The 16,252-nt window shown below is 50.7% G+C and overlaps 1 protein-coding gene across 1 annotated transcript in view; it reads right to left on the bottom strand.

Annotated features, from left to right (window-relative positions):
• Nucleotides 1–16,252, bottom strand: part of agxt2 (alanine--glyoxylate aminotransferase 2) — a gene marked incomplete at its 5' end in the record, with an annotated part of 97,335 nt that overhangs the window by 21,183 nt on the left and 59,900 nt on the right. The window contains one exon of the mRNA XM_063038904.1: nt 15,757–15,850. Within this exon, the coding sequence (XP_062894974.1) occupies nt 15,757–15,850 (94 nt within the window). The remainder of the gene's footprint in view (nt 1–15,756; nt 15,851–16,252) is intronic.

The raw sequence follows: 16,252 nt of genomic DNA, 5'->3' as shown, positions 1-16,252 counted from the left end.
CACACACACGCATACTCACTCTCTCACACACACACTCACTCTCTCACACACATTCACACCCCCTCACACACACACTCACTCTCTCACACACACACTCACTCTCTCACACACTCACACCCTCTCACACACACTCTCACTCTCTCACACACATTCACAGCCTCTCACATGCACTCTCACTCTCTCACACACACTCACAGCCTCTCACACACACAGTCACTCTCTCACACTCATTTACACCCTCTCACACACACAGTCACTGTCGCACGCACATTCACACCTCTCACACACACAGTCACTCTCACACACACAATCACTCTCTCACACACCCTCACATCCTCACACACAGAGTCACTCTCTCACACACACTCACACCCTCTCACACACACTTACACCCTCTCTCACACACACTCACTCTCTCACACACACTCACTCTCTCACACACTCACTCTCTCACACCCTCTCACACACACTCTCTCTCACACACACTCATACCCTCTCACACAGGCACACACACACTCACTCTCTCATACACATTCACACCCTCTCACACACACAGTCACTCTGTCACACACATTCACACCCTCTCACACACACAGTCACTCTCTCACACACATTCAGACCCTCTCACACACAGTCACTCTCTCACACACATTCACACCCTCTCACACACACTTACACCCTCTCTCTCACACACACTCACTCTCTCACACACACTCACTCTCTCACACACTCACTCCCTCACACCCTCTCACACACACTCACACCCTCTCACACAGACACACAGACACTCACTCTCTCATACACATTCACACCCTCTCACACACACAGTCACTCTGTCACACATATTCACACCCTCTCACACACACAGTCACTCTCTCACACACATTCACACCCTCTCACACACACACTCTCTCACACACATTCACATCCTCTCACACACACAGTCACTCTCTCACACACACAATCACTCTCTCACACACCCTCACATCCTCACACACACTCACTCTCTCACACACACTCACACCCTCTCACACACACTCTCACTCTCTCACATTCACAGCCTCTCACACGCACTCTCACTCTCTCACACACACTCACAGCCTCTCACACTCATTTACACCCTCTCACACACACAGTCACTGTCGCACGCACATTCACACCTCTCACACACACAGTCACTCTCACACACACAATCACTCTCTCACACACCCTCACATCCTCACACACAGAGTCACTCTCTCACACACACTCACACCCTCTCACACACACTTACACCCTCTCTCTCACACACACTCTCTCTCTCACACACACTCACTCTCTCACACCATCTCACACACACACTCTCTCTCACACACACTCACACCCTCTCACACAGACACACACACACTCACTCTCTCATACACATTCACACCCTCTCACACACACAGTCACTCTCTCACACACATTCACACCCTCTCACACACACTTACACCCTCTCTCTCACACACACTCACTCTCTCACACACACTCACTCTCTCACACACTCACTCTCTCACACCCTCTCACACACACACTCTCTCTCTCACACACACACCCTCTCACATACACTTACACCCTCTCTCTCACACACACTCACTCTCTCATACACATTCACACCCTCTCACACACACAGTCTCTCTGTCACACACATTCACACCCTCTCACACACACAGTCACTCTCTCACACACACAATCACTCTCTCACACACCCTCACATCCTCACACACACAGTCACTCTCTCACACACATTCACACCCTCTCACACACACAGTCACTCTCTCACACACACACTCACATACACACACAGTCACTCTCTCTCACACACAATCACTCTCTCACACACCCTCACATCCTCACACACAGAGTCAATCTCTCACACACACTCACACACTGTCACACACACTTACACCCTCTCACACACACTTACACCCTCTCACACACACTCACTCTCTCACACACACTCAATCTCTCACACACTCACTCTCTCACACCCTCTCACACACACACTCTCTCTCACACACACTCACACACTCTCACACAGACACACACACACTCACTCTCTCATACACATTCACACCCTCTCACACACACAGACACTCTCTCACACACATTCACACCCTCTCACACACAGTCACTCTCACACACACTCACACCCCCTCACACACAGTCACTCTCTCACACACACAGTCAATCTCTCTCACACACACCCACTCTCACATACACACACTCTCTCACACACGCACTCACTCTCACACACATGGTCACACCCTCTCACACACACAGTCGCTCTCTCACACACACACTCACTCTCTCACACTCACAGTCACTCTCTCACACACACACTCACTCTCTCACACACAGTCACTCTCTCACACACACAGTCACTCTCTGACACACACATACTCACTGTCTCACACACACTCACTCACTCTCAGACACGCTCACTCTCACACACACTCACTCTCTCACACACACTCACACCCTCTGACACACACATACACCCTCTCTCTCACACACACACACTCACTCTCTCACACACGCACTCTGTCTCACACCATTCACACCCTCTCACACACACAGTCACTCTCTCACACACATTCACACCCTCTGACACACACACACCCACTCTCACATATACACACTCGCTCTCTCACACACACAGTCACTCTCTCACACACTCACACTCTCTCACACACATTCACACCCTCTCACACACAGAATCACTCTCTCACACACACTCACACCCTCACACACAGAGTCACTCTCTTACACACACTCTCTCACACACACACACTCACTCTCTCACACACACTCACACCCTCTCGCACACACACTCACTGTCAGACACACTCACTCTCTCACACACACTCACACCCTCTCACACACACACTCTCTCACACACATTCACTCACTCACTCACCTTCACATGCTCTCAGACACACACACTCACTGTCAGACACACTCACTCTCTCACACACATTCACACCCTCTCACACACACAGTCACTCTCTCACACACATTCACACCCTCTCACACACACTTACACCCTCTCTCTCACACACACTCACTCTCTCACACACACTCACTCTCTCACACCCTCTCACACACACTCACTCTCTCACACACACTCACTCTCTCACACCCTCTCACACACACTCACACCCTCTCACACACAGTCACTCTGTCACACACATTCACACCCTCTCACACACACAGTCACTCTCTCACACACATTCACACCCTCTCACACACACAGTCACTCTCTCTCACTCACTCTCACATACACACACAGTCACTCTCTCACACACATTCACACCCTCTCACACACACAGTCACTCTCTCTCACACACTCTCACATACACACACAGTCACTCTCTCACACACACAATTACTTTCTCACACACCCTCACATCCTCACACACACAGTCACTCTCTCACACACACTCACACCCTGTCACACACACTTACACCCTCTCACACACACTTACACCCTCTCACACACACTCACTCTCTCACACACACTCAATCTCTCACACACTCACTCTCTCACACCCTCTCACACACACACTCTCTCTCACACACACTCACACACTCTCACACAGACACACACACACTCACTCTCTCATACACATTCACACCCTCTCACACACACAGACACTCTCTCACACACATTCACACCCTCTCACACACACAGTCACTCTCACACACACTCACACCCCCTCACACACAGTCACTCTCTCACACACACAGTCAATCTCTCTCACACACACCCACTCTCACATACACACACTCTCTCACACACGCACTCACTCTCACACACATGGTCACACCCTCTCACACACACAGTCGCTCTCTCACACACACACTCACTCTCTCACACTCACAGTCACTCTCTCACACACACACTCACTCTCTCACACACTGTCACTCTCTCACACACACAGTCACTCTCTGACACACACACACTCACTGTCTCACACACACTCACTCACTCTCACACACACTCACTCTCACACACACTCACTCTCTCTCACACACACTCTCTCACTCACAGTCACTCTCACACACACAGTCACTCTCTGACACACACACACGCTCACTCTCTCACACACACTCACTCTCTCTTTCACACGCAGTCACTCTCTCTCACACACACTCACTCTCTCTCTCACACACAGTCACTCTCTCACACACACAGTCACTCTCACAGACTCCTCACACACACACACCGACTCTCACATACACACACACACACTCTCACACACAGTCACTCTCTCACACACTCACACCCTCTCTCACACACACTCACTTTCTCACACACACTCACACTCTCTCACACACACACTCACTCCCTCACACACACTCTCTCACACACACTCACACCATCTCACACACATTCACTCTCTCACACACACACCCTCTCTCACACACAGTCACACTCTCACACACACACCCTCTCACACACACACCCTCTCACACACACAGTCACTCTCTCACACACATTCACACCCTCTTACACACACAGTCATTCTCTCACACACACAGTCACTCCCTCACACACACTCACACACTCTTACACACACAGTCACTCTCTCACACACACTCTCTCACACACACACTCACTCTCTCACACACACCCTCTCACACACATTCACTCACTCACACACACTCACATGTTCTCACACACATACACTCACTGTCAGACACACTCACTCACACACACACACACACTCACTCTCTCACACACACTCACTCCCTGTCACACACACAGTCACTCTCTCACACACATTCACTCTCTCACACACACATCCTCTCTCACACACTCACACCCTCACACACACACTCAATCACACGCACTCACATCCTCTCTCTCAGACACACACACTCACTCTCTCACACATTCACTCTCTCACACACACTCACACCTCTCACACACAGTCACTCTCACACACACACCCACTCTCACAAACACACACACTCTCTCACACACAGTCACACTCTGACACACAGTCACTATCTCACACACACTCACACCCTCACACACAGTCACTCTCTCACACACACAGTCACTCTCTTACACACACTCACACCCTCTCACACACACCCACTCTCTCACACATACTCACACCCTCTCACACACACCCACACACACTCACACTCTCTCACACACGCACACATTCTCACACACACAGTTACTCTCTCACACACACAGTCACCCTCTCACACACACTCACATGCTCTCTCTCACACGCACGCATACTCACTCTCTCACACACACACTCACTCTCTCACACATACTCACACCCTCACACACACCCACACACACTCACACTCTCACACACACACTCTCACACACACAGTTACTCTCTCACACACATCACCCTCTCACACACACTCACACCCTCTCTCTCTCACACACACGCATACTCACTCTCTCACACACACACTCACTCTCTCACACACAGTCACACCCTCTCACACACACACTCACTCTCTCACACACACTCACTCCCTCACACACACACTCACTCTCTCACACACACTCACACCCTCTCACACACACTCTCACTCTCTCACACACATTCACAGCCTCTCACACGCACTCTCACTCTCTCACACACATTCACAGCCTCTCACACACACAGTCACTCTCTCACACTCATTTACACCCTCTCACACACACAGTTACTCTCTCACACACACAGTCACCCTCTCACACACACTCACACGCTCTCTCTCACACGCACGCATACTCACTCTCTCACACACACACTCACTCTCTCACACATACTCACACCCTCTCACACACACCCACACACACTCACACTCTCTCACACACACACACTCTCACACACACAGTTACTCTCTCACACACATCACCCTCTCACACACACTCACACCCTCTCTCTCTCACACACACGCATACTCACTCTCTCACACACAAACTCACTCTCTCACACACATTCACACCCTCTCACACACACACTCACTCTCTAACACACACTCACTCTCTCACACACACTCACACCCTCTCACACACACTCTCACTCTCTCACACACATTCACAGCCTCTCACACGCACTCTCACTCTGTCACACACATTCACAGCCTCTCACCCACACAGTCACTCTCTCACACTCATTTACACCCTCTCACACACACAGTCACTGTCGCACACACATTCACACCTCTCACACACACAGTCACTCTCACACACACACAATCACTCTCTCACACACCCTCACATCCTCACACACATAGTCACTCTCTCACACACACTCACACCCTCTCACACACACTTACACCCTCTCTCTCACACACACTCACTCTCTCACACACTCACTCTCTCACACCCTCTCACACACACAGTCACTCTCTCATGCACATTCACACCCTCTCATACACACTTACACCCTCTCTCTCACACACACTCACTCTCTCACACACTCACTCTCTCACACCCTCTCACACACACACTCTCTCTCACACACACTCACACCCTCTCACACACACTAACACCCTCTCTCTCACACACACTCACTCTCTCATACACATTCACACCCTCTCACACACACAGTTTCTCTGTCACACACATTCACACCCTCTCACACACACAGTCACTCTCTCACACACATTCACACCCTCTCACACACACAGTCACTCTCTCACGCACACTCACATACACACACAGTCACTCTCTCACACGCTCTCACATCCTCACACACACAGTCACTCTCTCACACACACTCACACCCTGTCACACACACTTACACCCTCTCTCACACACACTCCGTCTCACACACACTCAATCTCTCACACACTCACTCTCTCACACCCTCTCACACACACACTCTCTCTCACACACACAATCACTCTCTCACACACCCTCACATCCTCACACACAGAGTCACTCTCTCACACACACTCACACCCTCTCACACACACTTACACCCTCTCTCTCACACACACTCTCTCTCTCACACACACTCACTCTCTCACACCATCTCACACACACACTCTCTCTCACACACACTCACACCCTCTCACACAGACACACACACACTCACTCTCTCATACACATTCACACCCTCTCACACACACAGTCACTCTCTCACACACATTCACACCCTCTCACACACACTTACACCCTCTCTCTCACACACACTCACTCTCTCACACACACTCACTCTCTCACACACTCACTCTCTCACACCCTCTCACACACACACTCTCTCTCTCACACACACACCCTCTCACATACACTTACACCCTCTCTCTCACACACACTCACTCTCTCATACACATTCACACCCTCTCACACACACAGTCTCTCTGTCACACACATTCACACCCTCTCACACACACAGTCACTCTCTCACACACACAATCACTCTCTCACACACCCTCACATCCTCACACACACAGTCACTCTCTCACACACATTCACACCCTCTCACACACACAGTCACTCTCTCACACACACACTCACATACACACACAGTCACTCTCTCTCACACACAATCACTCTCTCACACACCCTCACATCCTCACACACAGAGTCAATCTCTCACACACACTCACACACTGTCACACACACTTACACCCTCTCACACACACTTACACCCTCTCACACACACTCACTCTCTCACACACACTCAATCTCTCACACACTCACTCTCTCACACCCTCTCACACACACACTCTCTCTCACACACACTCACACACTCTCACACAGACACACACACACTCACTCTCTCATACACATTCACACCCTCTCACACACACAGACACTCTCTCACACACATTCACACCCTCTCACACACAGTCACTCTCACACACACTCACACCCCCTCACACACAGTCACTCTCTCACACACACAGTCAATCTCTCTCACACACACCCACTCTCACATACACACACTCTCTCACACACGCACTCACTCTCACACACATGGTCACACCCTCTCACACACACAGTCGCTCTCTCACACACACACTCACTCTCTCACACTCACAGTCACTCTCTCACACACACACTCACTCTCTCACACACAGTCACTCTCTCACACACACAGTCACTCTCTGACACACACATACTCACTGTCTCACACACACTCACTCACTCTCAGACACGCTCACTCTCACACACACTCACTCTCTCACTCACAGTCACTCTCTCACACACAGTCACTCTCTGACACACACACACGCTCACTCTCTCACACACACTCACTCTCTCTTTCACACGCAGTCACTCTCTCTCACACACACTCACTCTCTCTCACACACAGTCACTCTCTCACACACATTCACACTCTCTCACACACACTCTCACAGACTCCTTCTCAAACACACACACACTCTCACATACACACACACACACTCTCACACACAGTCACTCTCTCACACACTCACACCCTCTCTCACACACACTCACTTTCTCACACACACTCACACTCTCTCACACACACAGTCACTCCCTCACACACACTCTCTCACACACACTCACACCATCTCACACACATTCACTCTCTCACACACACACCCTCTCTCACACACAGTCACACTCTCACACACACACCCTCTCACACACACAGTCACTCTCTCACACACATTCACACCCTCTTACACACACAGTCACACTCTGACACACACAGTCACTCTCTCACACACACTCACACCCTCACACACAGTCACTATCTCACACACAGCCACTCTCTTACACACACTCACACCCTCTCACACACACCCACTCTCTCACACATACACCCTCTCACACACACCCACACACACTCCCACTCTCTCACACACGCACACACTCTCACACACACAGTTACTCTCTCACACACACAGTCACCCTCTCACACATACTCACACGCTCTCTCACACACACGCATACTCACTCTCTCACACACACACTCACTCTCTCACACATACTTACACCCTCTCACACACACCCACACAAACTCACACTCTCACACACACACACTCTCACACACACAGTTACTCTCTCACACACATCACCCTCTCACACACACACTCACACCCTCTCTCTCTCACACACACGCATACTCACTCTCTCACACACACACTCTCTCACACACATTCACACCCTCTCACACACACACTCACTCTCTCACACACACTCACTCCCTCACACACACACTCACTCTCTCACACACACTCACACCCTCTCACACACACTCTCACTCTCTCACACACATTCACAGCCTCTCACATGCACTCTCACTCTCTCACACACACTCACAGCCTCTCACACACACAGTCACTCTCTCACACTCATTTACACCCTCTCACACACACAGTCACTGTCGCACGCACATTCACACCTCTCACACACACAGTCACTCTCACACACACAATCACTCTCTCACACACCCTCACATCCTCACACACAGAGTCACTCTCTCACACACACTCACACCCTCTCACACACACTTACACCCTCTCTCTCACACACACTCACTCTCTCACACACACTCACTCTCTCACACACTCACTCTCTCACACCATCTCACACACACACTCTCTCTCACACACACTCACACCCTCTCACACAGACACACACACACACTCACTCTCTTACACATTCACACCCTCTCACACACACAGTCACTCTCTCACACACATTCACACCCTCTCACACACACTTACACCCTCTCTCTCACACACACTCACTCTCTCACACACTCACTCTCTCACACCCTCTCACACACACACTCTCTCTCACACACTCACACCCTCTCACACACACTTACACCCTCTCTCTCACACACACTCACTCTCTCATACACATTCACACCCTCTCACACACACAGTCTCTCTGTCACACACATTCACACCCTCTCACACACACAGTCACTCTCTCACACACACAATCACTCTCTCACACACCCTCACATCCTCACACACACAGTCACTCTCTCACACACATTCACACCCTCTCACACACACAGTCACTCTCTCACACACACACTCACATACACACACAGTCACTCTCTCACACACACAATCACTCTCTCACACACCCTCACATCCTCACACACAGAGTCAATCTCTCACACACACTCACACACTGTCACACACACTTACACCCTCTCTCATACACACTCCATCTCACACACACTCAATCTCTCACACACTCACTCTCTCACACCCTCTCACACACACACTCACACGCTCTTACGCAGACACACATACACACTCACTCTCTCATACACATTCACACCATCTCACACACACAGACACTCTCTCACACACATTCACACTCTCTCACACACGCACTCACTCTCTCACACATGCTCACACCCTCTCACACACACAGTTACTCTCTCACACATACTCTCACACACACACACACACTCACTCTCTCTCACACACTCACACCCTCTCACACACACTCACTCACTCACACACATTCACACCCTGTCACACACACTCACTCTCTCACACACACTCACTCTCTCACACACACTCACACCCTCTGACACACACATACACCCTCTCTCTCACACACACACACTCACTCTCTCACACACGCACTCTGTCTCACACCATTCACACCCTCTCACACACACAGTCACTCTCTCACACACATTCACACCCTCTGACACACACACACCCACTCTCACATATACACACTCGCTCTCTCACACACACAGTCACTCTCTCACACACTCACACTCTCTCACACACATTCACACCCTCTCACACACAGAATCACTCTCTCACACACACTCACACCCTCACACACAGAGTCACTCTCTTACACACACTCTCTCACACACACACACTCACTCTCTCACACACACTCACACCCTCTCGCACACACACTCACTGTCAGACACACTCACTCTCTCACACACACTCACACCCTCTCACACACACACTCTCTCACACACATTCACTCACTCACTCACCTTCACATGCTCTCAGACACACACACTCACTGTCAGACACACTCACTCTCTCACACACATTCACACCCTCTCACACACACAGTCACTCTCTCACACACATTCACACCCTCTCACACACACTTACACCCTCTCTCTCACACACACTCACTCTCTCACACACACTCACTCTCTCACACCCTCTCACACACACTCACTCTCTCACACACACTCACTCTCTCACACCCTCTCACACACACTCACACCCTCTCACACACAGTCACTCTGTCACACACATTCACACCCTCTCACACACACAGTCACTCTCTCACACACATTCACACCCTCTCACACACACAGTCACTCTCTCTCACTCACTCTCACATACACACACAGTCACTCTCTCACACACATTCACACCCTCTCACACACACAGTCACTCTCTCTCACACACTCTCACATACACACACAGTCACTCTCTCACACACACAATTACTTTCTCACACACCCTCACATCCTCACACACACAGTCACTCTCTCACACACACTCACACCCTGTCACACACACTTACACCCTCTCACACACACTTACACCCTCTCACACACACTCACTCTCTCACACACACTCAATCTCTCACACACTCACTCTCTCACACCCTCTCACACACACACTCTCTCTCACACACACTCACACACTCTCACACAGACACACACACACTCACTCTCTCATACACATTCACACCCTCTCACACACACAGACACTCTCTCACACACATTCACACCCTCTCACACACACAGTCACTCTCACACACACTCACACCCCCTCACACACAGTCACTCTCTCACACACACAGTCAATCTCTCTCACACACACCCACTCTCACATACACACACTCTCTCACACACGCACTCACTCTCACACACATGGTCACACCCTCTCACACACACAGTCGCTCTCTCACACACACACTCACTCTCTCACACTCACAGTCACTCTCTCACACACACACTCACTCTCTCACACACTGTCACTCTCTCACACACACAGTCACTCTCTGACACACACACACTCACTGTCTCACACACACTCACTCACTCTCACACACACTCACTCTCACACACACTCACTCTCTCTCACACACACTCTCTCACTCACAGTCACTCTCACACACACAGTCACTCTCTGACACACACACACACTCACTCTCTCACACACACTCACTCTCTCTTTCACACGCAGTCACTCTCTCTCACACACACTCACTCTCTCTCTCACACACAGTCACTCTCTCACACACACAGTCACTCTCACAGACTCCTCACACACACACACCGACTCTCACATACACACACACACACTCTCACACACAGTCACTCTCTCACACACTCACACCCTCTCTCACACACACTCACTTTCTCACACACACTCACACTCTCTCACACACACACTCACTCCCTCACACACACTCTCTCACACACACTCACACCATCTCACACACATTCACTCTCTCACACACACACCCTCTCTCACACACAGTCACACTCTCACACACACACCCTCTCACACACACACCCTCTCACACACACAGTCACTCTCTCACACACATTCACACCCTCTTACACACACAGTCATTCTCTCACACACACAGTCACTCCCTCACACACACTCACACACTCTTACACACACAGTCACTCTCTCACACACACTCTCTCACACACACACTCACTCTCTCACACACACCCTCTCACACACATTCACTCACTCACACACACTCACATGTTCTCACACACATACACTCACTGTCAGACACACTCACTCACACACACACACACACTCACTCTCTCACACACACTCACTCCCTGTCACACACACAGTCACTCTCTCACACACATTCACTCTCTCACACACACATCCTCTCTCACACACTCACACCCTCACACACACACTCAATCACACGCACTCACATCCTCTCTCTCAGACACACACACTCACTCTCTCACACATTCACTCTCTCACACACACTCACACCTCTCACACACAGTCACTCTCACACACACACCCACTCTCACAAACACACACACTCTCTCACACACAGTCACACTCTGACACACAGTCACTATCTCACACACACTCACACCCTCACACACAGTCACTCTCTCACACACACAGTCACTCTCTTACACACACTCACACCCTCTCACACACACCCACTCTCTCACACATACTCACACCCTCTCACACACACCCACACACACTCACACTCTCTCACACACGCACACATTCTCACACACACAGTTACTCTCTCACACACACAGTCACCCTCTCACACACACTCACATGCTCTCTCTCACACGCACGCATACTCACTCTCTCACACACACACTCACTCTCTCACACATACTCACACCCTCACACACACCCACACACACTCACACTCTCACACACACACTCTCACACACACAGTTACTCTCTCACACACATCACCCTCTCACACACACTCACACCCTCTCTCTCTCACACACACGCATACTCACTCTCTCACACACACACTCACTCTCTCACACACAGTCACACCCTCTCACACACACACTCACTCTCTCACACACACTCACTCCCTCACACACACACTCACTCTCTCACACACACTCACACCCTCTCACACACACTCTCACTCTCTCACACACATTCACAGCCTCTCACACGCACTCTCACTCTCTCACACACATTCACAGCCTCTCACACACACAGTCACTCTCTCACACTCATTTACACCCTCTCACACACACAGTTACTCTCTCACACACACAGTCACCCTCTCACACACACTCACACGCTCTCTCTCACACGCACGCATACTCACTCTCTCACACACACACTCACTCTCTCACACATACTCACACCCTCTCACACACACCCACACACACTCACACTCTCTCACACACACACACTCTCACACACACAGTTACTCTCTCACACACATCACCCTCTCACACACACTCACACCCTCTCTCTCTCACACACACGCATACTCACTCTCTCACACACAAACTCACTCTCTCACACACATTCACACCCTCTCACACACACACTCACTCTCTAACACACACTCACTCTCTCACACACACTCACACCCTCTCACACACACTCTCACTCTCTCACACACATTCACAGCCTCTCACACGCACTCTCACTCTGTCACACACATTCACAGCCTCTCACCCACACAGTCACTCTCTCACACTCATTTACACCCTCTCACACACACAGTCACTGTCGCACACACATTCACACCTCTCACACACACAGTCACTCTCACACACACACAATCACTCTCTCACACACCCTCACATCCTCACACACATAGTCACTCTCTCACACACACTCACACCCTCTCACACACACTTACACCCTCTCTCTCACACACACTCACTCTCTCACACACTCACTCTCTCACACCCTCTCACACACACAGTCACTCTCTCATGCACATTCACACCCTCTCATACACACTTACACCCTCTCTCTCACACACACTCACTCTCTCACACACTCACTCTCTCACACCCTCTCACACACACACTCTCTCTCACACACACTCACACCCTCTCACACACACTTACACCCTCTCTCTCACACACACTCACTCTCTCATACACATTCACACCCTCTCACACACACAGTTTCTCTGTCACACACATTCACACCCTCTCACACACACAGTCACTCTCTCACACACATTCACACCCTCTCACACACACAGTCACTCTCTCACGCACACTCACATACACACACAGTCACTCTCTCACACGCTCTCACATCCTCACACACACAGTCACTCTCTCACACACACTCACACCCTGTCACACACACTTACACCCTCTCTCACACACACTCCGTCTCACACACACTCAATCTCTCACACACTCACTCTCTCACACCCTCTCACACACACACTCTCTCTCACACACACTCACACGCTCTCACGCAGACACACACACACACATTCACTCTCTCATACACATTCACACCCTCTCACACACACAGACACTCTCTCACACACATTCACACTCTCTCACACACGCACTCACTCTCTCACACACGCTCACGCCCTCTCACACACACAGTTACTCTCTCACACACACAGTCGCTCTCTCACACATACTCTCTCACACACACACACACTCACTCTCTCACACACATTCACACCCTCTCACACACACTCACTCTCTCACACACGCACTCTGACAGACACACACCCACTCTCACATATACACACTCACTCTCTCACACACACAGTCACTCTCTCTCACACTCACACTCTCTCACACACATTCACACCCTCTCACACACAGAGTCACTCTCTCACACACACTCACACCCTCTCACACACAGAGTCACTCTCTTACACACACTCTCTCACACACACACTCACTCTCTCACACACACTCACACCCTCTCGCACACATTCACTCACTCACACACACTCACATGCTCTCACACACACACTCACTGTCAGACACACTCACTCTCACACACATTCACACCCTCTCTCACACACACACACTCTCTCACACACACTCACTCTCTCACACACACACTCTCTCTCACACACACACTCACTCTCTCACACACATTCACACCCTCTCACACACACAGTCACTCTCTTACACACATTCACAGCTCTCACACACACACTCACTCTCTCACACACACTCACATCCTCTCACACACACACACCCTCTCACACACACACTCACTCTCTCACACATGCACACACCCTCTCACACACACGCTCACACTCGCTCTCTGACGTGGACCCACCTGAATGACAGTTACAGCTCCGAGTTGTTTGAACAGGAGAATCCCGGCATTTGCTCCCTCCCCACAGACCCCGGTAAACATCAGGGCACATGGCCTAAGGGAGTACAGTGGGGAAGAGAGGGGTGGGATGGGGTTAAGGAAGGGAGTGGGGGACGGATGGGGGGAGGGGAGGGATACGGGAAGGGAGGAGAGGAATGGGGTTAGGAAGGGGAGGGGGAAGGATGGGGAAGGGATGAAGGAAAGGAGGGATGAGGGATGGGAGGGGAAGGATGGGGTTAGGGGAGGAGGGGGAGGGATGGGGAAGGGAGGAGAGGGATGGGGTTAGGAAGGGGAGGGGGAGGGATGCGGAAGGGATGAAGGAAAGTAGGGATGGGGAAGGGAGGAGAGGGATGGGGTGAGGGAGGGGACAGAGGAGGGAAGGGAAGAGAGAGTACAGGACAGAACAGATTAAAGCGTGTGGGCTCACCACACAATCCCGTCACAACACCCTCACCCC

The sequence above is a fragment of the Mobula hypostoma genome (genome assembly GCF_963921235.1).
Source record: "Mobula hypostoma chromosome 5 unlocalized genomic scaffold, sMobHyp1.1 SUPER_5_unloc_5, whole genome shotgun sequence".
Classification (NCBI taxonomy): Eukaryota; Metazoa; Chordata; class Chondrichthyes; order Myliobatiformes; family Myliobatidae; genus Mobula; species Mobula hypostoma.
The sequence above is the reverse complement of the archived record's forward strand: the minus strand, read 5'-3'. Positions and strand labels throughout refer to the sequence as shown.